Source organism: Sander lucioperca, chromosome 13 (genome assembly GCF_008315115.2).
Source record: "Sander lucioperca isolate FBNREF2018 chromosome 13, SLUC_FBN_1.2, whole genome shotgun sequence".
NCBI lineage: Eukaryota > Metazoa > Chordata > Actinopteri > Perciformes > Percidae > Sander > Sander lucioperca.
Genome location: NC_050185.1, coordinates 19,759,531 through 19,786,303, shown reverse-complemented (window position 1 = coordinate 19,786,303; position 26,773 = coordinate 19,759,531). Strand labels below are relative to the sequence as shown.

Genomic DNA, 26,773 nt, shown 5'->3' with positions numbered 1-26,773 from the left:
GGGAGAGATAATAAAGGAAGTATAGAGAAAAGAGAGAGGGCAGAGACAAAAGATATGAGTCAGAGCAGAACTGAGGAAAACAAGAAAGAAAGAGGGAGATGGAGGTGTGTGTGTGTGTGTGTGTGTGTGTGTGTGTGTGTGTGTGTGTGTGTGTGTGTGTGTGTGTGTGTGTGTGTGTGTGTGTGTGTGTGTGTGCGTGCAAGATTGTGTGTGTGAGACTGAGTGGAGGCAAGATTAGGGAGGCAATATCAGACTGTCCATCAATGTCACAGTGCTTGTGTCCTCTGTAAGCCATTTCATCCATCAGCCTGGAAGGCCTGGCTGTGTGGAGACAGCAGGCCGCCTGTCTACCTATTTTACATCGATAAACTCAAATCCCTTTCTCTAAAACCTGGTCTAGATCAGGGCTTTCTGGAATCAAGCTCAGATGCTATTACTAATAAAGTATTGAAGACACTCTCCAAATTAGAATATTTTGGAATATGGGAAACTAAATGTGTAGTGGTGAGTATAGAATGTTGCAGGAAGACAACAGCTTGGAGCTATTTCTTGACAAACCAGTTAATCCATTCACGCAGTACCTCTGTGCAGCATCTCAAGCTATAATGCCGGTTCACATAGGGTTGGTCTCTGTACAGGCACAATGGTACCAAACCTGGTAAACTTACTGTGACAACAAGACTTTCAGGAAACTCTGCAGTGTACACAGTTGTTGTCCGCCAAGAAATAACTCCAACACATAGGCCTAACTCTCCCTACCATATATTGCTGTTTTGACATTTCTCTTTCTGTATGAGTCGAACAAAAACATATACAAAAGTAATTAGTGAGTCTCAGAGGTGGTGGCAGAGCCTTGGGTAGCTGTTTCCCCTTGCTTCCAGTCTTTAATCTAAGTTAGGCTAAACATACCAACTGCATGCCGACATGCTGACTGTACTAATTTGCGCGTACATAAGATCTCATCTCACTTTCAGAAAAAAGCAAATATGCATGTAAAAAAAATGTAGACCGTCTAAAGTTGGGAAAAAAGGGCAACATGTTTATTCAACTATTGCATGATTCACACCTTTAGATCTATCATCTCATTTTTGTGGGCATTCTAAAAAGTAGAAATGAATTTAGACAATAAAATATCAAATCTTAAGGGCATAACGTACAAAATACAATGTTTAAAGCAGATTCTACATGTACATGTCTCACCACTCAACTCACCACCCAGCTGAACATTTACTGTTAAGTTTTGACAAGGTCTATCACATTCTGTCAGCATGTTCTTAACACTGATGCTAATAAAAAAATCTGAAGGGCTTCTACAACAAAAATCCCCTGTGCACCGCTGTCTAAAAGTGACATTGCTTTAAAAAATGGAGTAAGGGCTTATGTAGGTTACAAGTGCTACAGAGTAAGTCTATGCTGATCCAGATGCTGTGATTAACCCCCTGCCCTCCCTTCTTAATACAGAAGTACTGGCTCAGTATCAGTATAATGATATTGGTTTCTGTGCTCTATACAAATATCTTCTCTGCCAGATAAGTTTTGACAGAGAGCCTGTCGAGCACAAGGTGAGACTACCTAAGGGGCCCTTCGAGGCTGTTTTGCACACTGTATTTTAATTGGTCTGGAGAACAGTAAGAACTTTTCAGGAATATTCACAGATTACCAGGCTAAAACTCAGAACATGTCCTAATTATAAGGCAAGCAGGAGCTGTTTCAAATAAAGGAGATACTATTCTTAGCTTGCAGAGATATTACGCCAGATTCAAATGTAATTCTGGTAGTAGGAAAGTTAATTCCTATAACACTGAATAAATCTGCTCATTTTACAGTCCTCCTTGTGTTCTATCAAAATCCCTGTATCTATTAATCATGCCGTTTTGAAAGCAGGGAACCATTTACTGTATCTTTTTTCACCTCTGGCTTGTTTGTTTTGTCAGCATATAGAGTACAAGTTGTGATGATGGATCGGTGCTGTTTTCCTACCAGGAGAGTGATTGACAAAATCTTATGTTAAAGTAAATAGGGAGCGGAAAAAAATTAATTGTGTTTCTTATTCTGGGGCGTAGCAGATCTGGTTTGTCCACCTCTATTTATTTTCATGTTATTTCTGACATTTAAATGACAGTTTTTTCTTTGGATTACATTAAATTAAATTCAATTCAATTTATTTATAGTATCAAATCATAACAAGAGTTATCTCGAGACACTTTACAGATAGAGTAGGTCTAGACCACACTCTATAATTTACAAAGACCCAACAATTCCAGTAATTCCCCCAAGAGCAAGCATTTAGTGTGACAGTGGCGAGGAAAAACTCCCTTTTAGGCATAAACCTTGCCAAAAGGTATATTATACACAACTGTTGTCAAAAGATGTCGAACCCATTGACATTGACAGATATTGACAGATATTGAAGATAAAACTATTTTCATAAACTTGATGAATTTCTCCTTCACTCTCATCCATCATACATTTTTTTTGTTTAGTAGTATTTTGTCGACCATGACAGAAGTTTTATGAAGTTTTGCCCTGCGCTAGAAATCACTGATTGTCACCATTTTCTGCCTCCGCTTAGGAGAATAATCTGGTGGGACTGCTCACTGCAGGCTTCAAATAAGATTTTTAAACCCTACATTATTCTACTGGAGAGAATTTGTTCATTTTCTGCTCTGTATGCATGCACATATTCGAGAAGCTCAGACGTGACAATGGTCCAAGAAGTGCATTCTATTCACACAGCTTGGAGTGAAGGTGCCTTTATTTAAATAGTGTGCCACATTGCAAAGAAAGGATAAATGTTTACTCACAATGAGGTCCTACTCTGAGAGTGTTTGTATATGCCTCTATGTGAATGTTAACTGTATCGTGATGATAATCATGATGATGATGATGATATTGATGTGCTTATTATAAAATGACAAGAGGGATGAGCAGAAAGTGGAAATGATAAGCAACTATGAAACCAGCACAGACTAATTTTTTTCTTTCTCTGTCTCATTAAAAAATGTTTATCCTCATTGTGCTAAATAGGCATGTACTATCGACTCCTCTTTCTTTTTCAATTGCCTCTTCTCTCTATTTCTCTGGCATGATGTTCCCTCCATTTACATCTGTCATCAAAGTTCATTAAATGACTGTTCATCAAACATGACGCACTATGTCATGCAGTGACACAGTGAACAATGCATGATTTGAGAGCGGTGGGGGGTGGTGGGGGTAAATTACTGGCATTGATTGAGAACCAGGTTTCCATTGATTCTAAGCTGATGGAGCATGGAGGAACATTTTGCAAACCTTGCTTATTATTTCATATGGAATGTGTATGCAATATGGAAAGAAGATGAAGGAAAGAACAAGAGGGCAGTAATAAAAACAAATTAATAATAAAGAGTGTTTATTTCACCGCCATGTTGAGATTGAATGGCTGTTGCCTTGGATACCGTGAATTTAAACAGAGAGGGTAATAGAGAGAGCACACAGACTGAGAAATAGACAGAGAGAAAGTAGAGAAAGAGAGAAACAGCAGGACACATCGTTTAGCATTGTGCCTCTTATCGATTCCACCCTGTCATCGCTCAGGTAATGGCCGAGACTACCTACCAATTAGAAGATTAGGGATATGGTATATCTCACACGGACAGATGGATGACTGGAGAGTGAAGGGGTAGCGGGAGAGTTGTCTTTGCAATCTAGGCCATTAAGAGTCCTCAAAATGCAATCGAACATGAACAGCAACATATGGTTAACAGAGCATAACAGTAAAAGAGGACTACAGAAGCGATTCAGGGAGATTTTCATTCCCTGTGTTGTCCTGCTGAGTCACGTATTGCTACGGGGAACTGACATCTGGCACATGAAATCCTTCAAGCACACATTCAAACACTGCAACCAACACCTGCCTCCTGCAATCAACATTCACGCTACGAGCTTTAACTTTCTCTCTTACACATCTACATCATCTTATAGACACACATTTAAATGGCTGTTGGGGTAGTTTTTCTTTCAATAATATCACAATATCTAACTGGTCACACAGAAAAAAAGTTAAGAGAGATTAATACTAGGATTTTGGAGCATTGAGATAAAAAGCTGGTGGCGCTAATTCTCCAGTCAGGTGCCATTAAACCACTGCAGAGGAAGAGGGCACAATGAGATAACGTATTTAAAAAAGGTGCCATACAAACCATTATGAAAATATGGCATTCATTTGTTTGTTTTATGTATTAATTTGAGGAAAGTTACAGTCTCTTTATCGTTCCACACAGATCTGATGTTTTTGTCTACTTCAATTTTTGCCTACTGTTGATACACCAACTTTTTCACTTCAGATAAGCATAAACAGTTTTTTGTTGAGATATCTTGACTTTCTTTTCTCCATTGTTTCCACACAGGTTTTTGTATGGATGGAGTGAGCCAATATGCACAATGCAGGATGCAGAAACTGATGCAGCTGAATAGAATTCAGCCATTGCTAATGTTATTATTTACACCTGTGCTTTTCCTACTGTGACATGTCAAAATGTCTTCCGTGAAAAAAAGCCCTTATTTTAGCCAATGTCACATGGCATCAAGCAGCTTACAAATAATATGTCTAAATTTCCTCTTGGTAACAGCAGAAAAGCTGTTTTTGCCTTGCCTCCCTAAGAGTATGTTGCTGCTGCCAGGGGTAGTATGATGTACTGTAAATGTGTTTACCCCTGGTGGGGAGGAGAGGAATACAGACCCTCCTACTGTGCCATCTGGGCTCATTACAGGACAACGTCTGTATATTATTGAACAGGAGTTTACCTGTGGGAAACAAGCCTGCGACTGAATCATATGCCAGAAATAACTAGTCGTATATATACATTAGCATGCATTTGCATACACAGTATGTGTGTGTCTTTTTTACACTGCAGATCGGATCGGATGACTGGAAGCTATATGAGTAGCTTTGAGGCATAAAATACCTCTGAGCTGCTTTTTTATCAGTCACAGATGCTTACGTAAAATATTCTCTGCAGTCAGTCTGCACATACAGTATAGCTAAATAAATCAATTAACAGACTGAAAATAAACAATGTAAAACTCCCCATCTTTAGCGATTAACTTACAAAACAGCAACAGCTTACATTGTACTATTACATGTATTTTTAATTGACATGGTGGAGAAATAACTGTTTTAGTGGCTGGGCAGTTAGTGGTCTTAATCTAGTGGTTAATGTTATTGAAACCTGTTTCAATATGAAATAAAATAAAAACATATACATTTTTTTTTTTCTAATTACATATTGAGAAGCATTGCTGATTTACTGACAATGAGCTATTTATATGTTTATGTGTGTCATGTATGTATGTTGAAACAAATCAATTTTTGATGATACGATCCCTAAACAAAATACTATACAATGAGTAAAACTGTTTTCTGTAAAAGAGAGTTTAACATATTTCAACCATGGTGTTTCCATTTACTGCGTATTAAATAGAATTATATGTGACATTTCCACAGAATCTGTCTTTAAGGGAGCATATCTACAGTACAAGTGAAAAGTGACAGGGATTATGTGTGAGGGAGAGCAGATGATTATGTGGGTTGGATTTAATCTTTGACATAGTGAGCAAACGGTAGCTACTGAACACACATGCTTCATCTTGCTGAGCCAAAAAAACTCTGTCATTTATTAGAAATATGTTTCCTTTTTTTCTACAGTATATGAGAAAATAAAAAATAAATAAATAAGAAATTTAGTTTTTTTACTGCATCATTACAGAGTGCCCTGTCTGTATGTGTATGTATGTATGTAGACCAGCATATTAAAAAAACATAAATCACACATCGTGACGGGTGAGTGAGGTAGAAACTGAGAGACACCATATGGAGCTCCGTCACTGAGCTGTACAAAAGCTAAATGTAGGGTGTCGGAACACAGCCTGCTCCCAGTATATGCGCACACACACACACACACACACACACACACACACACACACACACACACACACACACACACACACACACACACACACACACTAAGATGTACACACTCATGCTCACCAGCTGCGTGAAAAGACGAGTGGCTTAATGAGTGAGATCAACTCTGGAGACGCTCTAAAAGTCACAATGAGCCAAAGCTGTTGTAGCTAATGACCCAACACAGACGCGCACACACACACACACACACACACACACACACACACACACACACACACACACACACACACACAAAATTAACAAAACTTACAAAATAACAACATATCTTACAAAACTAGGCTTTCAATTAGCCCTTTGGCTTTTGCTGTAAAGAAATTTCATGTGACACAATCAAATTTTTCATCCGTCTTAACTTTTGCATGGCACTTGGTGTACACATCAGTCCTGACACAACACTTTACTGCCAATTACTTTTGCACTCTGTCATGCTCTAAGGCTCTCACTCGCCCCCTGCTATGTGTCTGCATGTATTAATGTGTGTGGGCAAGAGAGAGAGAAACAGCATACGTCTGTGTATGCATGTGCACTCGTGTGTGAGAATGTGTGATTTTGTGTTGTGTCTGAATGTTTGGTCGCTGTGCCCCACTTCCTCCATCTACCCATCATGCATAGTCCCTAATGAGGCCCCTGGGAAGCTGTCCGGAGCTTGTGGTTCTCCAAAACTCAAACTCTATTTCAAAGCTGTTCCCTCCCTGGTTACCATGGTTGGTAACCAGCAGTCCAGCTTTGTCTTTGTCGTTAATGACATTATCACCATCAGATCTGGCCTATATGATGATGTTTGAAAAAATGTTGAACACCCATTTGTTAACAATTTGCACAAACTGAGAAACTTCCTAAAGAGCCAAGCTAACACTCACATACAAATTGCTTAGAGCCACTTGCATGATGTGAATTTTATTTGCCCAGGCTGTTTCGTTTTCATTTTGCCCTAATTTCTCTCCTGTTTGTCGGTCATTTAATCGTGAGCAGCGCATTTGAGGAGAATCAGTGGTTAAACTTAAAACAAAGCGACCACACAGAGAGAAAAATGATGCCTCTATTTTTAACAAAATGCCTACAAATGGGCAACACAATGTATTACTGGCAGGGAAGCAGAAATGCAAATCTGCAAAATAAATGAGAAAATGAAGGAGAACGAGGATGCAAAATGTACTGTAGAGAGAGAAAGAGAGAGCACCAACATGTAGAGATTTACAGTAGGTTAAGTTAAATAATGTGACTTCTCCTCAGGGAATATCCTATTCCTTTTGGTTCACCAACCATGCTTTTTTATTGCACATCCTGTCCTGTGCTGTTTTCTTTAAACCCTCCCTGCTGGGAATACTCCAGGTAAAATGGGACAACTGTGATGAGCCTTTTACAGATGATGCTCCAGACTGAGGCACTTAACATAGAGTAGATGCTTGGAGTGGAGTGTAAAGAGGAAATACAGTTCTCAGGTTCACGTAGTGTTTTGTTTTTGCAGAATTCATGGGGATGAGATGTTAAACTCTCCTAAGCATGCACTCTCACAACCACCTGCGCAGAGAGAAAGCATTAAAGAGAGAGATTCACATCACCAGACGATGGTGTTGTGGTAAAACCCTGCCCAAATGCTTAAATTGAACATTATCTTTGCTGGCTTCAGACCAAATCTCTCCAGAGCTCATCAAATGTGTTTCCTCTCTCAGCCTCATAATAAAGAAAAACAATTCTGGAGCATGTGGCCCATTGTTAAAAAAAAAGAGTGAAACAGATTGAGTAAAAAAAGAGAGCATGATGGAATCAGAGATAAAGAGGCCAAGTACAGAGAGTCCTGCCAGGACGTGAGAGGATTTAACACCACGATAAGGTTGTATTGATCAGACGCCTTTCAGTCTGTTTACCTTTCAGAGCCAGCAAATGCCTTTCTTAATCTTTTGATTCCTCTACTTTTGAGTCAGTCCTTTCATCAGTTCAACAATCCATCATGGACATCCGCATTGATTCTGTCTGAATCCAGAACTGCTCATGTTTGTTTTAAACTACTTATTATGTGATTCAGAGGTGCGGTAAAAGTCTTTTTCAAAACTGTAATTTTCTATAGCTGTAACATTTCAGATGTCTGCCTGGATTGTTCCTGACAGTCCACTACTTCTCACGGTCGCCTCAGTTATGCACATGTCGGCCACAAAATCAATGCACTTGCTGCCCAGGCACTTGAGATGTCTGGCTGCAGACTCCTCAGGGAAAATCAGTGCCAGTCCCATGAATTGTTAAATTCAAGTGGTCATATGGCGCTGTTCATGAAAGGCAGTAGAGCAATAATACAATTGTCATATTCATACACGTGGCTTTCCCTGATGTACACAAATGTGACAAAGATGCCATTGGTAACACAGAAAAATGTCTTCAGAGAGATAAATAAGATTTTCATCATTCTTACAAGTCAAAACACATGTTCGACCAGTTAGATTGCTTTGATGGATCTAAACATCAACAAACCATGATCCTTTATCATTATCCATTATTTCAATAAGTAAATCCACACTTTTAATGTATGTAACTGATCACATAAGGTATATGTTGTAGGGGGAAAAAGACATTTCAGCATAAGTTAATACACCAAGAGACCACTTAATTTCCACCTCCTTGTAGTTACATACAGCTCAGTCATGCATTCACTAATGCAGACAGCGTTGAAAGTTGCACTTACACATTACAGTTTCACATTACAACGGACAAGATGTGTGACTTAATTAACGGAACATGGTATTATCATTACCGTTCAGAAACAGCCTGCCTCCTGGGATTCTCATGCACCACAGTATCTTTCGCCTCCTGAGAATGACAATAAACAAAAACGCCAGCAATCAGTGGCAGTCTTGTAGCTGAAAACGTCTAAAGAATGAGAAACGTGAGAAGGGGAAGCCATGATTTTTGTTGAACATTTCCTGCACACTGTTGAATCCAAGCCTCAAAGAAATTCTGGATGAACCTGCAGGCAAAAAAGGTCAAATGTGCTACTAAGTAGGCATAACTGATGCATGGGCCACTGAGCATAAGAGAAGGCATGATCTGTTTATACGTTGAGGATAGTACTGTATGTAGATGAAGTCTTCTTCTTCTTGACATCATTTACAGACTATATTGGATACTGGTTCATGGATCTAAGGGGCAGGTCAAGGCTGACACTCATTATTATAGACACCTATAAAAAGGCCGTCACATAGCTTACTGCTGAATCCAGCATCACAGCAAAAGTGCTGTCATAAGTTCCAACCGAAGATAGAGCTACAAAGGACAGAATTAGAGTGAGTGCCTATGACAGATGTTGAGAAAAAAACCTAAAAAGTGAGACTGAGACAGAGAAAAAAAGACAGAGAGAGAAAAGTCTGCGTAGGCACTCCTTGTTGGCAGACAGGGGTAAGAGGGGTCAGATGAGATTGGAGAGACAAAGGGTGGAGATTGACTGAGAATGAATGAAACAAGTGGATAGAAACTGAACAAAAATGAGATTGATAGTGACCTAAGGGGAAAGAAAAAGAGGAGAAAATGAGACAATAAAGCTCGATGTTAATAATGATGAAAAAGAAATTAATAAAGTAATCATATAAAAGATGAAAAATGGATGATCATTCTTGCAAATGATGGTAATGGTGATATTAAAATGAAATGAACGGCCATTTAATCTCCGATTCAAGAGTTATGCAGATATAACTAAAGCCATCGCAGTCAGCACAGTGTCTGGATTACTACAGTCAAGAAGAAACATTTGTATCTGTAACATCTGCAAAAGTTACATTTTGAAAGTACCCTTCCCAACCTTGTATGTGTGTGTAACAGATGGATAATGAGTGACTGTGTGACAGAGGGACAGAGATAGTGGCTGGTGAATACTCTGCTGGGAAGTGATAATGCTTGTGTGATTGTTTGCCGATTACAGTCTGTTTGTTGATGCTGACATCATAGATAATTCCTCCCCGGACTGTGTAAATTGCTCCTGACACAAATGCTCTGGCAGTGTGCACTTTTATTATCGCAAACGTAACTGTTGTGTGTACACGTCTTCACCTATTGTATAAATGTCCACATTGTGTAAGCTCTTAAACTTCATTGTTTTGTCATTTAATTTTTAATACAACACCCAACAACAGAAATCAACTTTTTTAGGGGGCTTCAGTTTGATATTTGGTTTTTCCAAGCAATGAAATAATGTTCTATTTCAAATGATACCAATACGTATCTAAAGTGTTCTAAAATCCTTTCAGAAGTTACAAAATGTTCCTCTCTGTACACTTTCCACCCCTCTACCATAGAGTTCAGTTGTTTTATTTATTGATAACGCAGCACTCTACTATATGTGTGGTCTGTATTTCCTTCTACTGCTGGCTGCCTGGTGCCAACAGTTTCTGCTGCTTCAGGCTGCTCGCTTGGTTGCTTTCAGATTAAAAACCACTCTATTTGTCTCACTGTAAAGAACCACATGGTCATAGGCTCCCATTAATCACCCATGTTTGCACACTGGAGACATTCTTAGATGAATGTCTGAAATCAGTACCAAGGAACTGGCCAGGAACTGGCCACGTAAACTCATTTTTTATTTTACCAGCATTTTTAAACTCCAAGGGCCACTTTTGCCCTTTGCATCAATGCTGTGTTGATATCTGTCTTTTACTTGTATTTCTTACACATGTTTTAAGTAACATTGATGTTTGCTGTTCCAAGAATAGATGGTTGATTAATGAATGGATGGGTCAAAGGTAAAGAAGTAATAGAAAAATAGTAGATGTATTGATTGACATATCTGTGGGTCGATGGATGGCTGTGAATAGACCTGGAGACAATTTTACAGACCCCGACATAGCAAAAAAGCTGACTAACAATGTGACAATCAATACATATTTTACATAAGGCTGGTACATGCAATATCTATGTATTGTCATGCAGTAATAACAAGTCTTACAGGCTGTGACATCACTCTGTGTGATCTTAAAAAAGGAGAAAGCTATTGATTCATCTCTACACTTATGGAAGAAATTCTACCGTTTTTTACGTTGTTTCAGGTCTAACATTTATTAAATATAAGCAGTCTAATTAAAAGAAAGCTGTAAATACAAACAGTAACAGTGTGATGGCCGCTGATCAGTGTGAGCTGCGAGAGACAGACCAGAGTTGGTGTTTTTTTCCGAGAAGGATCATTCATTTGCATCATGAATGTTTAAGAGAGCAGTCTGGATATAATGGGTTGAAAGTAATAATTTGCAAGTACTATTAATGAATGCCAACAAAGGCTCTAAAATGGAAACTTTTTGAACTTTGGAGAGGAGGCTTGATTAGTAATCAGTAGGATTGGTCTTCAATAGGAAAATATCACTTCATCACAGTCCCTACGCAGGTCCCCATTACAATTAGGGCACTGCTGGTCTATGTCAGTCATAAATGGGTAATTTTCCTTCATGTTCAAACTATCTTGAACTGCAAAACATACTTTAGAAAATTGCCATCTCTCTCTGTAACTATTTTTTCTTTGCATCGTTCTGTTCACCTCCCCAATACTACTACATTCAATAGACATCAACTACTGAATTCAACTTGAAATGAGAATAAAAGCCAGGCAGCGAGTGGGAACTTGCGCTAACGTGCCTCTTGTACTCTGATTAAATAGCCTGCCAGTTTTCTTCTGTAACATATGGTGAATTATACTGTACATGCATCGGCATGTGTTACATACATTTTTTGACGTACTGTTTTAGATTGCTGTGGCTTTGTCATAGACGCACTAAGATTTACAGTAAAGACCCTCGGGGTGGAAAAGTGGAGGAAATCAATAGGCACAAAGAATGAAGGACAGGAAGAGGAAAATAAATTTGCTGCTAGAAATGGAAACTCCTGTCACCACATAGTGTCACTCCCAGAAGCAAAATGTAACACCTGCTTGTAGGGAAGAGGGGCATTTTCACTCAGCAGCCACACAAAAAAAACACAAGTGTGTGTGCAGAAGCACAGTCACCAAGGCATATGGGCCTTAAATACAGGGGTGAGAACACATTAGCATGAAAGAAGTGGCTGGTTTAAGAATCTGAACAGTCAAACACATCATTTCACGCTGCCTTGTGAGGGACTAATTATGCTGCATCAAGAGAAAGACAGGGAGTAGAAGAGAGAGGGAAGGGAAGAGTGATAAGAAATGCTTCATTCTTGTTATTTATTATGCCAACCTTGCAAATATAGCTCGAACCAACAATCTGCCGAACACGCGCCTCTTGCATTCTGAATATGCTGAATTTTCATTTGGCAGCTGACATCTTTGTCCAGAACTCATTTCCAGGGCCAGTTCAATCAATATCTGACCGACCGTGCTTCTTCCCACAGGTAAAAGACAGACAGCTGAGATGTAAAGCAGGCTCCTGCAGGTTCAGACTCCTGATTTGACCAGCATCTGTCATTCTGAAGTGTCCTTGGGCAAGACTGGCTGAATTACTGCCAACTTTAGTTGCCGTTCTTTTTCTCTTTGCCCCGGAAGAGGGCATTTGGAAATATAATCTCCTTAAGGGATAAACACATTATCGCATTTTTATTACATTTGACCTGTGATGACATCAGGTTGTGCCTTAGCGCTGTGAGCTGCTCTGCTAACAATCAAAGAAGACTGATTTGTGGACCAAAAGAGCATTTGTCTGAGCTTTTGAACTAAAATAAAATCCATTTCATAGCAGTGATATCAGCTATGAAGCAGAAAATAGACTTGTATGCCCAGAAAATCACAGGGTACAGCCAGCGTCTCATTTTCCCTCTTTTCTGATTGATTCTTATGGTGCTACACATCGGTCTGATGCTCAAGGGAGGAACAGACTAGTTCATTGTGTCTTTCACATTGTTTTTGGTCTGGTAGACTGAACACTCACTCATATAATCTCAATTTTCCTTGGGATTGTAGTAATAGCATAGCAGGGTTGAGTCCTTTAATTATTCAGTTAGTATTCAATGTAGTATGGTAATTGATCAAAGCCACTAGCCTTCTGATTGTAAAATACAGTAGAAACTGTATGTATGATTTAAGGCTTTTGCAGAATGAGGTTTATACAGAAAGACTTGGGGCTTATCCTTGTGGTATTATGTTGCTATGGCACCCTTTGACAAATACCTCATGGACTGGTGTGACTCATTCCCATCCAGTGGACAGTGTCTCTCAAAAGAGAAAAAACATGGACCAACAGCATTATTTATATGAAGCACTCAGGCCAAGGGAGTCGCAGAACTGCAGTCTTAAAACTTGGGCAAACTTGGTCAATAATTTACATATCTGTTGCGTATTGATAGAATAGCTGTGTAAAGGTGATTATGATGTGACTCAAATGCACGACTCAGACAGGGAATCACAGGTAAGAATTTATTGTTCAAAGAACAATGAGGGCGAAAGTACAAAAAGTGGCAGGCAAAAATCGTAGTCAGGAACAAAGCAATAGTCGGATAAACACTGGTAAAACAAACACTAGGAATAACACCGGAGAGAGTGACTTACGTACAACTACAATCTGGCACAGGTAAGTGGGAATGGTGAGTATTTAAGCATGGAGACTGGGGAAGCTGAAAACAAACAGGTGAAACACATTAGGGGCGGGGACGGTAATCACAGGCGGGAAAGCAGAGAAAGGGAGGAAGGCAAGAGACCTGAAATGAGAGTAGGTAATTATTTCAAAATAAAACAGGAAGTGCAAATAAACAAACAAAACACAGAATAAAAGCAGGAGGTGAACCTGACAAATGTACGCTCAAACACAGACATGTGGGCTAGCTGACAGGTAGCCACAGACATTAAGGCTAACATTTTGGTTCTCTAGTCGATCCAGTGCCTGATTAAAGGTAATGTTAGGGCAGTTAGGGAAATAAATGATCATTTGGTATTTTACAGCCACATGCTGACTTAGGTTTAAATTTCATAAATCCACTGGAGGACAGTGTGAAACAATGATTGAATACAAGTAGATGAGGAGAGGCAGGTTGAGGAGATGTGGATATATGAAAAAAAGTTAATTGGAACACTTAATCACAAACTAGGCATTGATGGTATGTTACAAGTGTCTGAGTGCTTATAGTTTCCACATTATGTAGCCTAAATTAGATGACAACCATTGTCAAAACAAATGCTGAAAGGACTTAATGGTTTGTTTTCGTTTTCATTTAGAGCTTTCTGGCCATATTGTTGGATCGCCAAGCTAATTTGCATTATTTCCAAAAAAATATAAACAATATGAATCAGAAAGAATCAGAATCAGAAAGGGCTTTATTGCCAAGTACGTTGCACATACGAGGAATTTGTCATGGTGTTGTTGGAGCATGTCACACATACAAATATAAGAAGGATAAAAAGATATAAACAATATAAGTATAAACATATACACACAGTACGTATTAAAGATAAAATAAATTTAAATAAATAGTAAAATAAGTTAAACAGTAGTGAAAAGGGACGCTACAGCAGAGTAGGTACAGTGGCATGAGGAGCCAGAGGTGGGGTGTGGAGAGAGTCAGGATGGATTCCGAGCCTTGTTTAGAAGGCTAGTGGCGGAGGGGAAAAAACTGTTTATGTGGCGTGAGGTTTTGGTCCTAATGGACCTCATCCTCCTGCCAGAGGGGAGTGGCTCAAAGAGCTTGTGCCACAATCTTTCCAGCACGCTTCAGAGTCCTGGTGGCGTATAGGTCCTGGAGCGGCGGCAGATTGCAGCCAATCACCTTCTCAGCTGACCGAATGACACGCTGCAGCCTGCCCTTGTCCTTGGCAGTGGCAGCAGCGTACCAGATGGTGATGGAGGATGTGAGGATGGACTCAATGATGGCTGTGTAAAAGTGCACCATCATTGTCTTTGGCAGGTTGAATTTCTTCAGCTGCCGCAGGAAGTACATCCTCTGTTGTGCTTTCTTGACGAGGGAGCTGATGTTCAGCTCCCACTTGAGGTCCTGGGAGATGGTAGTTCCCAGGAAGCGGAAAGACTCCACAGTGTCAATTGTGGAGCCACAGAGGGTGATGGGGGCAGGTGAGGCTGGGTTCTTTCTGAAGTCCACAACCATCTCCACTGTCTTTAGAGCGTTGAGCTCTAGATTGTTTTGCTTGCACCAGGTCACCAGGTGGTCAGCCTCCCACCTGTAGGCGGACTCGTCTCCATCAGAGATGAGTCCGATGAGGGAGGTGTCGTCCGCAAACTTCAGAAGCTTGACGGACTGGTGACTGGAGGTGCAGCTGTTGGTGTACAGGGAGAAGAGCAGAGGAGAAAGAACGCAGCCCTGGGGGGATCCGGTGCTGATGGTCTGTGAGTCGGAGACGTGTTTCCCCAGCTTCACATGCTGCTTCCTGTCAGACAGGAAGTCAGTGATCCACCTGCAGGTGGAGTCAGGCACACCAAGCTGGGAGAGTTTCTGCTGAAGCAGAGCCAGGATGATGGTATTGAAGGCAGAGCTGAAGTCCACAAACAGGATCCTGGCGTAGGTTCCTGCGGAGTCCAGGTGCCGGAGGATGTAGTGGAGGGCCAGGTTGACTGCATCGTCTACAGACCTATTGGCTCTGTAGGCAAACTGCAGGGGGTCCAGGAGGGGGTCGGTGAGGTCTTTGAGGTGTGAAAACACAAGGCGCTCAAAGGACTTCATAACCACAGAGGTCAGGGCGACGGGTCTGAAGTCATTAAGTCCTGTGGTCCTTGGCTTCTTGGGGACAGGGATTATGGTTGAGGTCTTGAAGCAGGCTGGCACGTGACATGTCTCCAGTGAGGTGTTAAAAATGTCTGTGAACACTGGAGACAGCTGGTCAGCGCAGTGCTTCAAGCTGGATGGGGAGACAGCATCCGGTCCAGCAGCTTTCCTGGGATTCTGTCTCCTGAACAGTCTGTTGACGTCCCTCTCGTGAATGGAGAGAGTCGTCACTGAGGTGGGAGGGGGGGTGGAGGTGGAGGGGACCTTTAAGGAGGGCATTGGTGGGGGGGGGCCCAGGACCCTGCTGAGGTGGGCGAGGTGGAGGTGATGCACAGTGGCTGTAGCTGTAGGGAGGTGTCGTGGGGGATGGTGTCAGGACTGTCCTTTTGTCTTTCAAATTGACAGTAGAACTCGTTCAGGTCATTGGCTAGGTGTCGGTCATTGAAGGAGTGGGGGGTTTTAGGCTTGAAGTTGGTGATCTGCCTAAGTCCTTTCCAGACAGTCGCAGAGTCATTAGCTGAGAACTGGCGTTGGAGCTTCTCAGAGTACCGATGTTTAGCCTCCTTCACTGCCTTGCTAAATTTGTACTTTGACTCTTTAAATCTGTCTTTGTCCCCACTCCTGAACGCCTCTTCCTTAGCCAGCCTTAACCTTCTGAGTTTGGCTGTGAACCAGGGTTTGTCATTGTTGTAACTCACCCTGGTGCTTGATGGAACACAGCAGTCCTCACAGAAGCTGATGTATGACGTCACAGCCTCTGTGTACTCATCCAGACTGTGGGTAGCAGTCCTGAACACATCCCAGTCAGTACAATCCAAACACGACTGGAGATCCTCCACAGCTACACTGGTCCACTTCCTTGATGTCCTCGCTACAGGTTTGCAGAGCTTTAGTTTCTGCCTGTAGGCGGGGATCAGGTGGACCATGACGTGGTCAGAGTGCCCCAGTGCAGCACGGGGGACGGCGTGATAAGCATCCCTGACTGTGGTGTAACAGTAATCCAGAATGTTCTCCTCTCTGGTCGGGCATTTAATATGTTGACTATATTTAGGGAGTTCATGAGTGAGGTTCCCTTTATTAAAGTCACCAAGGACAATAACTAGGGAGTCCGGGTTGGTCCGCTCCACACACAGTATCTGGTCGGCAAGCATGCGCTGCGCGTCCTGCACGTTGGCCTGCGGTGAGATGTAAACACCGACCAGAATGAATGAATGGAACTCACGGGGTGAATAAAAAGGCTTACAGTTTATGGTGAAATACTCCAGGTCAGGAGAACAATACTGCTGGATCACTGTCACGTCGTTGCACCAACCGCTGTTGATGTAGAAACAGATTCCTCCACCTTTAGTTTTGCCGGAGAGAGCCGTGTCTCTGTCCGCTCTGAAAAGCTGGAAGCCTGCCAGCAACAGCGCAGAGTCCGGTATTAATCCACAGAGCCACGTCTCCGTGAAGCACAAAACAGCAGATGAAGAAAAGTCCCTGTTTCCCCTCAACAGCAGTTGTAATTCCTCCACTTTGTTGGGCAGAGAGCGCACTTTAGAGAGGAATATTCCAGGTAACGGTGTGCGTGATCCTCGCTGGCGGAGACGCACCAGCGCACCGGCCCGTTTCCCTCTCCTCGGCGTTTCTCTGCGTGAGCAAAGGTGAGCGCACCTTTGACCAGAATGTCCAAAATTTCCAGTGAAGGGAGAAGAAAAGTGGGAAATAAGTCTGATGGTGTTGTTGCCCTGAAGTTCACGAGCTCTTCACTTGTGAATGAGATCCGGGTACCATCGCAAGAAACAGAATTAAAACACAAAACAAAACAAAACAGAGCGCTCCAACACACCGTGTCGCCATTCTGTTCAGTACATATTCAAGAATAAGCTTAAGGTGCAGTGCAGGAGTCTGACACACAGAACATTCTACTAGGATTTGCCAAAATGAAGCAAAGTTAGAGAGAAAGAACATTGGACAAAGGCGAAACCTCAATCTGAGCGAGGACAGAAGAAGATGAGAGAGACTGAGGAAGAGACAACAAGGCAGGAAGAGAAGGCGTGGGGAGTGAGACACAGTGGCAGAGAGAAGCAGACGGCAGAGTTGAGGTTGGACACAGAAAAAAACTGACGGAGAGAGAGTGATGGATAGTAGAAGTTTATTTGCTTTTGTTGTGCTAACATCATTTATCTCCGGTGAACATCCTCCCAGTGCTGAGCGGCTGTATGACAAAAATCAATCAGAGGGCAATCGTCCATACACTTCCAGTGATGTGCCAAGCCATCGATACAGGCATGAGAGAAAGGGTAAGGGAGAGATAGATACATGGGGAGAGCAAGAGAGAAAGGTAAAAAAGTGCAGAAAAAATATAGAAGTTAAGAAAGTAAAAATAATCAAAATAGAGTAGAAGGAAAGAGATGGGAACTCATTATCCCAAAATGATTGTTGTGGATGTGTTAATACTTATTCGAAGTGTCAGTCAAAAGTCCTTTCATGTTTGTATGACCACCAAACACTCCAGCAGTTGTAGCCTTTCCCATAAGAAAACATCATTTCTTTTTCCCAAAATAACCCAACACTATGAGGGAAATATCTGAGTCTGCTTGCAATTTTTGGGAACAAAATAGTTGCGTCATGCTGCATGAGTTGTTTAAAGACATTTGAAAGTAATTTCATGTGCTTTTTGAATCTCTGCTGTCTTTGATTTTACAAACTTCAGTGGTGTTAAAAGGTAAAATGGGGATAGAGGACGATACTAGAATTAAAGACGCTTGCTAATGTCCTCAGTAAGTGTTTACCTCAAGAGTGTGTACTGATGTTGACAAGTGAAATGGTTATGTTTAGCATTATATGGTTAAAAATAGGTCAGTGGTAGGGGCTCAATTCTGCCAATCCTAGCAAAGGATACAAAATGTATACTCTGCCTGGTAGTTGGAGAGTCCGATGATGATTGAAGTGATAAAGCACCTGTTGTAAAATTCTGCAAGTATATTAAGTGTGCAGTGTGTGTGCGTGTAAGTGTGTTTGTTCTATTCAACTCTCCGTGCAGTGTAAGTCAACTAGGTCTTTTTACTGGCCAGAGCTAACACAAGTTGTGAAGGTCCCTGCTGAGATCAATACATCAGAGCCTGGAGCACATGTCAGGAAGCATTGTGTGTGTGTGTGTGTGTGTGTGTGTGTGTGTGTGTGTGTGTGTGTGTAATAGCATGTGACAGTCATTAGACTTCAGTCAGAACTCCTGTCCACCTACCTCGAGGAGAAACAACATAAGATCACATGAATCAACTGCTGCAACGCAACACAACACACACACACACACACACACACACACACACACAAAGTGCGGGTGTGTGCGCTGAGTGATGCTGGCCAAAGGCACGGCTGACAGTCTGTCACCTCTGAAGACAAGAATGGGAATTCCACCTGACATCAGCCTCCCTTTCTCTGCCCAATGGCATAAAGATAATAGTTCCAAGGCCAATGTCACTTACACACTGAGGGATGACCACAGGCGTGCACACATCCGCTGCTGGTGCATACTTCACACACATACATGCCGCACTACAACATGTATGATGTATGTGGAGAAAAGGAGGCTGTCGGGAAGTATGGAAAGTGACCTACATCAGCTTAGGGTGCATCATCTTTCACAAGTTACAATGTATGTGCATGTACACATATGCATTCCCATGTGCACTCACACAAACAAACCTGAAGGAAAGTCTGACCTTACGCTCACATGAGAGCACAGGTTGCCACATACATTATACTATACCATATTTACACACACATGCTAGTCTGGCTCACAGGATGTACATGGGATAAAGCCTGACATCCAGCACATCCTCACACGTCGGATTGCCCTTTTTTTGTTTTTCCAAGGTACCATAGAGTTGCTGAGCAAAAACGCCCTTCCTCCCTGCTTCAAAGTTAAACACAATCTCACCTAGGAGCAGCTCAGTAAAACCAAAGTATTTTGTGTTGGTCCCTGGAGCAGTTTGGGGATTAAGTGCCTTGCCAAAGACAAGGAAAGCTCTCCGATGCACGCACTTTCCCAATTTTAGCCTGAGGATCCAGGTTGGAGCTGTCGGCCTTCCACAAGCCCACTTCTCTTCCTTTGGACTGCAGTTTTTGCATTTAACAATGCAGTAGATTTATTGGACAGTGTAGTGTACAGTCTAGTTTGAATAGATTCGAGGTTGTTTGATGTCATCACACGACTTTGCCTGCACTATTCTTGTTACTTTAGTTTATCAGCAGGTTTTCTGGCTTGTTGGTAATTTAATTAATTTGATAAATAAACCAATATATTATTAATGAGGTTATATTAGCAAGAGGCAGCTGGGCCATTTAATGGTTGAAAAAAGTTGTTAAGGAGGGAGGCATAAAAAAGTTCTTAATTAAGAAAAAACCTTAAGAAATAATGCAAACAGGAGTGAGAGTGAGGTTTTGTGTTTTCCTTTCCTGTGACTGTACTTAAGTTATATTCTTATCATTTACTAAATGATTAGCTTACAGAAGGCACAAAATATAGCATTCATTTTCAGTTCAAATTCAGACACAGTCTTGCTACAGTAGCTATGCCTCCTCTGCACCTCCGGTGATTTATTCTACATCTTTCCAAAAATGCTGACAAGCACGTGGGCGTGATTGACAGGATGTTGGGACGCGCTCCTCCCAAGATATCTCCTGATTGGTATGAACAATGCACCTTTGAGTGAGTGGATCATTCAGTAGCGTTACCTACCTGTCATAGAGAGAAAATGTCAAATTCCTGCCATTTAAAGAGCTAAAACATTGTGTCTATGACAATGACAGGAAATTGGTCCTTTTCTATAATTATGTATGCTTTTTCATAAGATCTACAAAGATCTTGTCCCAGTAAGTGGATTACCCAGGTAGGGAAGGAAAGTGATCACAGTTGCTGCAGTTTACATTACCTCAATTGCAGAAGAAGAAGAAAAAGAAGAAGAAGAAGAAGAAGAAGAAGAAGATGTTTCAATTCGAAATGCTCACCTTGAGTGATGGATGCAGGCATCCTTTGGGCCACTTAGTAACCAGATGCATCATTCCTCCCCAGTATAATTAAAATCAAACAGTTTGTGTGGCAGCTATAGCCTTTAAAATCTGAAACCTTGACCTTTAATTATGGCACCTCCATCAGTGTAAATTTCGAAGCTGCCAAAATGCATCATTAATCTACGGTTAGGCAAAATTGGACTAAGGGGTGTCAGGCAAATGCTTTGACCCTTAATCGGACCAACTGTGGAAAATAGTGCATTGTATATTGAAAAATCTAATTAGTGGTGTTATTATAGTATTACCTGAGATTTTATAAATATTAGGGATGAGCGAGTACAGCATTATCTGTATCTGTATCTGTATCTGTTAACCATATGAATTATCTGTATCTGTATCTGTACTCGGACTGGGCGGGGCCTAACCCGGAAGTGGGCGGGATTTAACCCGGAGGTGGGTCGGTTTGTCTTGAAATGGGCGGGGCTTTAACCGGTATGTTATTTTAAGCATGCAATTGATATGGGTTGATCAGAAATTGTTATATTTATTGCTGATTAGAAAACTATTTACATGACAGCATCAGCATTGAGCTTCAGATCAATGGTTTTGATCACGATAACAAACTATATACAGAACAAGAACAATGAATACAACACATGCGGTTGCAATTATGAAGTAAAATGTAATGAACAAAAGTTTTCATACTCAACATAACTTTTTTTTTTTAACTTTTAATTTTTTTATGATCAGTGTGATTTTTTTTTTTTTTGGTTCTTTTTTATTTTTTTATTTCCACACCAGGTATGTGTGTGTGTGTGTGTGTGTGTGTGTGTGTGTGTGTGTGTGTGTGTGTGTGTGTGTGTGTGTGTGTGTGAGAGTATGTGTGAGTGAGTATCAGAGAGACAGAGAGAGAGAGAGAAAGAGAGAGAGGGGGGCGGGGGGGGGACTGTGTTCTACGGATCAAATAGTCCGACGCTGTTTTTCAGATCTGTTTAGAGCCAGCTGACGGTTTAAAAAAGAAAAAAAATCTCCGACAGGCAGAGACGCAAAGCGAGTCACATTCTACCAAGCACCACGTCTGAACAAACCCCACGTTTACCAGAACTCTACTGGTTAATAAGTAAGTACTACAAACCAAAGTAAAAAACAAACCTGAAGCTGAAAAAACCCTAAACGTTAACGGAAAAGACCCGCGAACCTGAGTGACTGAGGGAGAGACAGACAGAGAGAGTTGTTCTGTGTGATTGAGCAGAGCGGGACACAGCAACACAATACATCTGTATGTGTGTAGGGGAGGGGCGCTGTGACGACTAGCCTATCACAGAACGCAGACACAGTCAGCTACCAAATGAAGATTTTTATTCAATCCGAGCACAGATATTGACTCGTATTACTCGTATAATACTCGTACTTGGCAAAAGTGCTTTATCCGTACCGGATACTCGTTTCAGCCGAGTATCCGGCTCAACTCTAATAAATATATATATGGCAGGCGCAATAAAGAAAGATAGAAATGAGTTCAACCAGACAGAAAATTATATATATAAATATATATATCATATATATATATAAATATAAACAGTTTAATGTTCACCTCAATTAGTAAGATAACCCTACAGTGTAAATACTAATGAGAAATTGCAGGTCTTTACATTTACACATTTTCTTTCACTTCAATTAACAGGAGAAGTTGTTTTTTACCACTAACATGACTCAATGTGCTACGAAGCATCAACACTGCACACTGATATATCTTTTGGGAACGTAATTAAAGTATCACTTTGTAGCTGAGAGTGAGACACCACAAAGACTGACTTATTTTACAAATCTGACTTATCAGGGCTTGGATTTTGCAGTCCATTTAAGTGGTGTTCTCAATAGAACTTTTCGCAAGACAATTTGTCATGAAGCTAAAGGTTTGACAGGAAATCCAACTGGTCAAAATAATAAATCAGATCCCTCCCTGGTAGTCTTTAGTGTTAGCGAGGCTAATAGCTGTTCACAATACCTGTAAATTAAAGCAGCATGTTACTGTCAAAACCTGTGAAGCCAGTATGAAGAGCTATATGGAGGTGGATATAATTATTAAGTTTAATCAGAATGTCATATGTCAAATGTACAGATGCAAGGCCACACACACACACACACACACACACACACACACACACACACAGCTCTTTTAGACGTTTGTTACTGCAGCTTTAGCCGTCTCATCACATTAATTTTATTTGGACAGGCTGATTGGCTACTGGCAGACTTAACAATTCACCAGAGTCTGGGGTCATTTTTCAAAACACCAATTACTTGTCTGCATCTCATCGATCACAGGGCTAGCTATTCACTCAGAGTGACATAAATTAACTCATGTGTCCCTAAACAAAGGTTGGGAAGAGACTTAATTGCATCTATCATGGGGTTACGTCCTCTATCCCGCAACTGTATAACATGAACATCTTTTTATCTGAGGCTGATACATTTCTAATTGTGTGTTTACCTTCAAATCACACTAATATATGATAGTGTATGTGTGCATGTGAAAGCTGCAAATGCCATAAAGAGATCTAGAGCTGCTGTGAGTGACAAAGGGTGTAGTGTTCCATTTCTGTCACTGCCTTTGATGGGTGATGCTTATTTCACATACAGTAGGCAGCAGTGTATGTGTGTGTATATACTGTATATATATTTAGTTTTATACCGAATGTGTGTCCTCCTGCAGTTTAGAATAACAGTTGGTGTAAGTGTCAAAGCCGTCCAAGAAATATTTCTTCTATTTATACTCACATAAATATAGTTACAATACGTGTAGCTGTTTATGAGCGCTGGTCAGAGGAACAAATGTTGGTTGGTTGGATGAATTGATTTCGGTTCTGCTGCCTCTCTATAAACAAGCCAAATATGTTGAAGAGTACAAAAAAAGCAGGGTGGGGGGTGGCATTTATTTTAAGCAGCCTTATTTATAGTGTTGTACTATCTCGCTTGAGTGCAATGCTCAACAGCACATGAAATGAAACCATGGTACTATTGAAGTTGATGAGTAGAGAATTCTTCAAAAGTGGAAGCTTACGCTTGTGTGTGGGGTAGTGTTGATGGTGACGGGTGGGGCTCGAAATCAGAATAGGGGGACGTTGCATGCGTGTGTGTTTGCCTCGTGGGTTTTGATCTCTTTCCTCACTAAACACAGTGGAGTCCATCAGCAACAGATACCCCTTCAATTATTCAGGAGGTTTGCATGAAAAATAAATGGCTTCTTCCTGCAGTGAGAGGTGTAGTGCTGCTCTGGTTTCTGTGAGTTTTTCAGCTTTTCACTGTACACTCACACAGAGGTTAGGCTGGACAATTGATTCCGTTCAGCTATGATTGCGGATCACTGCATTCGTCTCATTATTGGTCAAGACCAAAACTTCTGGGCAGCTGCCTGAAACTCATCAACACAGAGATACTCTGCAACTTTTTTGACACAAATGCCTGCTCACTGTAAGCTCCAGGTCAGGTGAAAACAGAAAAAAAGTTTGAGAAAAATGTAATTCAACAGAAACTCTCCTCTGACCAGTAACACTTCAATTGCAAGCAAGACACAGACTTTACAAAACATTTTATAGAGGGGGATGGAAAAATACCCCAGAAGGTTCAAAGAACAGGTTGTTTTTTTCTTTAAAATATTGCCAAGCTAATTGTTTCAACAGTGTTTGAATGATTTATTATATTTAATATTATTTATTATCATTTAATCACTGTTGAAACTAATTTGAATGTTACTAAAACAATATGTAACCTAGACATCTTTAGACAACTCTTCTACATCTTTATATATATATATATATATCAAACAATTCTTTGAATTGATTAAATGTGTATTGTTCCTGGGTTTTAGTTACAGATTCAGTTACAGATAAATTCGTTGGCTGGTGAACGGGACAGAATGAAATTAAGAAATTAAGCTGCACATACAGTCTTTGTACAGTTTAACCTCTATTCATCATTATATTGACAGACTCCAGTTTGCTATAGTGTTGTACCAATAATTCTGTGTGCAGCTAAAAAAATCTAACTGCACGGCAAAGTTAAGAATTTTTCAATTTGTTCTGCAGTGGAACACTCCTGCATTGAATCCAAATATTATTGCCTTCAGTGTTTTACTGTATGTGCATGACAATCTGGACTTCTGTTGTGTGGTTGCAAACGGTTTAGCTCCTTTGTTTCATGTGACAGCATGAATCTATGAAGGTAGTTCTCTGAACAATATAGGCTTGTCACACAGTCAGCCAGCTCACTTCAATGATTAGACTGGAATGGAGCCAGGTGTCTCTGATGTCACGTTACTTTGTTCTAGGTGAAAGCCATTTGGCATTAGCCGACTTTTCTCTTTGTCTGTCTTCAGTGCTTCTTACTTTGCCTTTCTTCTGCTGTCTGACTAATTTTTGGCTCTTTGTGTCACCGTCTCATTTTTCTCTTCATGATGATCGACCCAGAAAGAAAGAAAAGGTGGAAGAAATAGCTCTGCAATAAACTCTAATGTTAGCTTCCTCTCTGGTTCTCTCTCTTTCCAGGTGGTCCATCACGTTGGTCCTCCCCTCCATGTGACTGCTGCTGCAAGAACCACAAGGGCGACGGAGAGGGCGAGAGCGGCACCTCTTTTAATGAGCTCTCCACCTCCAGCTCTGAGAGCCAGTCAGAAGCCAGCTCTCCCCAGGGAACAGTCATCTGTGGACCGGTCAACCGCCAGTCACACCCTCACGCTAATGTCCAAACCCTGGACAGGCCTGCGAAAAAGGGCCCCATTACCATGCTTCAGCAGTCTGACCAGCGGCGAAAGAGTGACTTGCTGCGCACGCTTACAGCAAGCTCCCGCGATACCAGCACCTGCAAGAAAAGGCCAGCGAAAGAGAAGCTGACAGTTGAAGAGGAGCTGGATAAGTGCATTCAAGACTTCCGCAAGATCAAGATCCCGGAGAGGTTCCCTGAGAGGAAGTACATGTGGCAGGCCGACCTGCTGAGAAAGTACCGCCTCTGAGCCAGGAAACAGGACAGAGGTAGCAGACGCATAAGGCCAAGGATCAGTTTACATGTTTTTTGATCTTGACTTTTGCAACAAAGGGGAGATAACAATTAACTCATTTGAATCCACACCTTTATGCCAGATGGATGAAAGTCTACAAAGAAGCTAGTAAGAAGCATAAAAAATCTTATTGACATATGTAGTGCATATGTGTGTGTGTATGTAGTTTAGGCCTACTGTATGTACTTTAAGTATGTGCTGTACCTTGCTGAATGCTTCAGAGCTATGAATAATGTATCCCTGAGGACTAATCCAAGTGGGCGAAAGACATCCTCTATGAACCGATCAACCAACCGATTGCTTGCTAATGGATATTTAGCATTAATGGGGGTTGCCGAGGGTTTACTGGACTGCACACACTATCATCTGTCAAAATTTCTCTGGAAAAACCATCACAGGAGCCACAGTTTTGGCCCACAAAGACACATTGATTTAGTATGTGAATGTGTGGTAATTTGTGTGTGTGTGTGTGTGTGTGTGTGTGTGTGTGTGTGTGTGTGTGTGTGTGTGTGTGTGTGTGTATGTGTGTGTTCTTGCACCCAGTTGGCCTAGAGGTCACAGATAAATCTGCATCAGGACCCAGAATTAATAATTCATGCAATCCTGACAGTGCTCTCACTATAAATACACCCAGAGCTCTCTACTGCCAGGGTGGCGTAAACAGCTTGGTCAATTACTTAACTTTTAGGCAAGGAGGTAGGAGGAGGTACATTTTCATTAAGAGCACAATCAATTTTCTTCTTCTAATATCAGTTGTATTGCAAAGTACCCCAAGTGCATCAAACTAGCCTGCATTGCATTGATTTTAGAAGTGTTGACTAGATGTGGAGCAATTACCAGGTTACTGTGTGACGGATAAGTGAGTGAGGGTGAGGGTGACTTTTGTACACACCTAAACTACCGGTCAAAAGTTTGGGGTCACTTATAAATTTCCATTCCACTCCATTCCAGACAGAATACCAGCTGAGATCAGTTGCATTGTTTTTTTTAATCAGGGCAGCAGTTTTCAGATTACATTATGTGTTTACATAATTGCAAAAGGGTTCTCAACTGTTGTAGACAGAAGTGGCTGAAGAAACGCTTGAAATCCATACATTTTGGTCTAGACG

At 41.2% G+C, this 26,773-nt stretch overlaps 1 protein-coding gene across 1 annotated transcript in view; it reads left to right on the top strand.

Moving 5' to 3' along the window:
• The window catches only part of kctd16b (potassium channel tetramerization domain containing 16b), a 79,112-nt gene extending 53,065 nt beyond the window's left edge, over positions 1-26,047 (top strand). The window contains exon 2 of the mRNA XM_031280919.2: positions 25,156-26,047. Within this exon, the coding sequence (XP_031136779.1) occupies positions 25,156-25,619 (464 nt within the window). The 3' untranslated portion in view covers positions 25,620-26,047. The remainder of the gene's footprint in view (positions 1-25,155) is intronic.
• Positions 26,048-26,773: the final 726 nt, after the last annotated feature.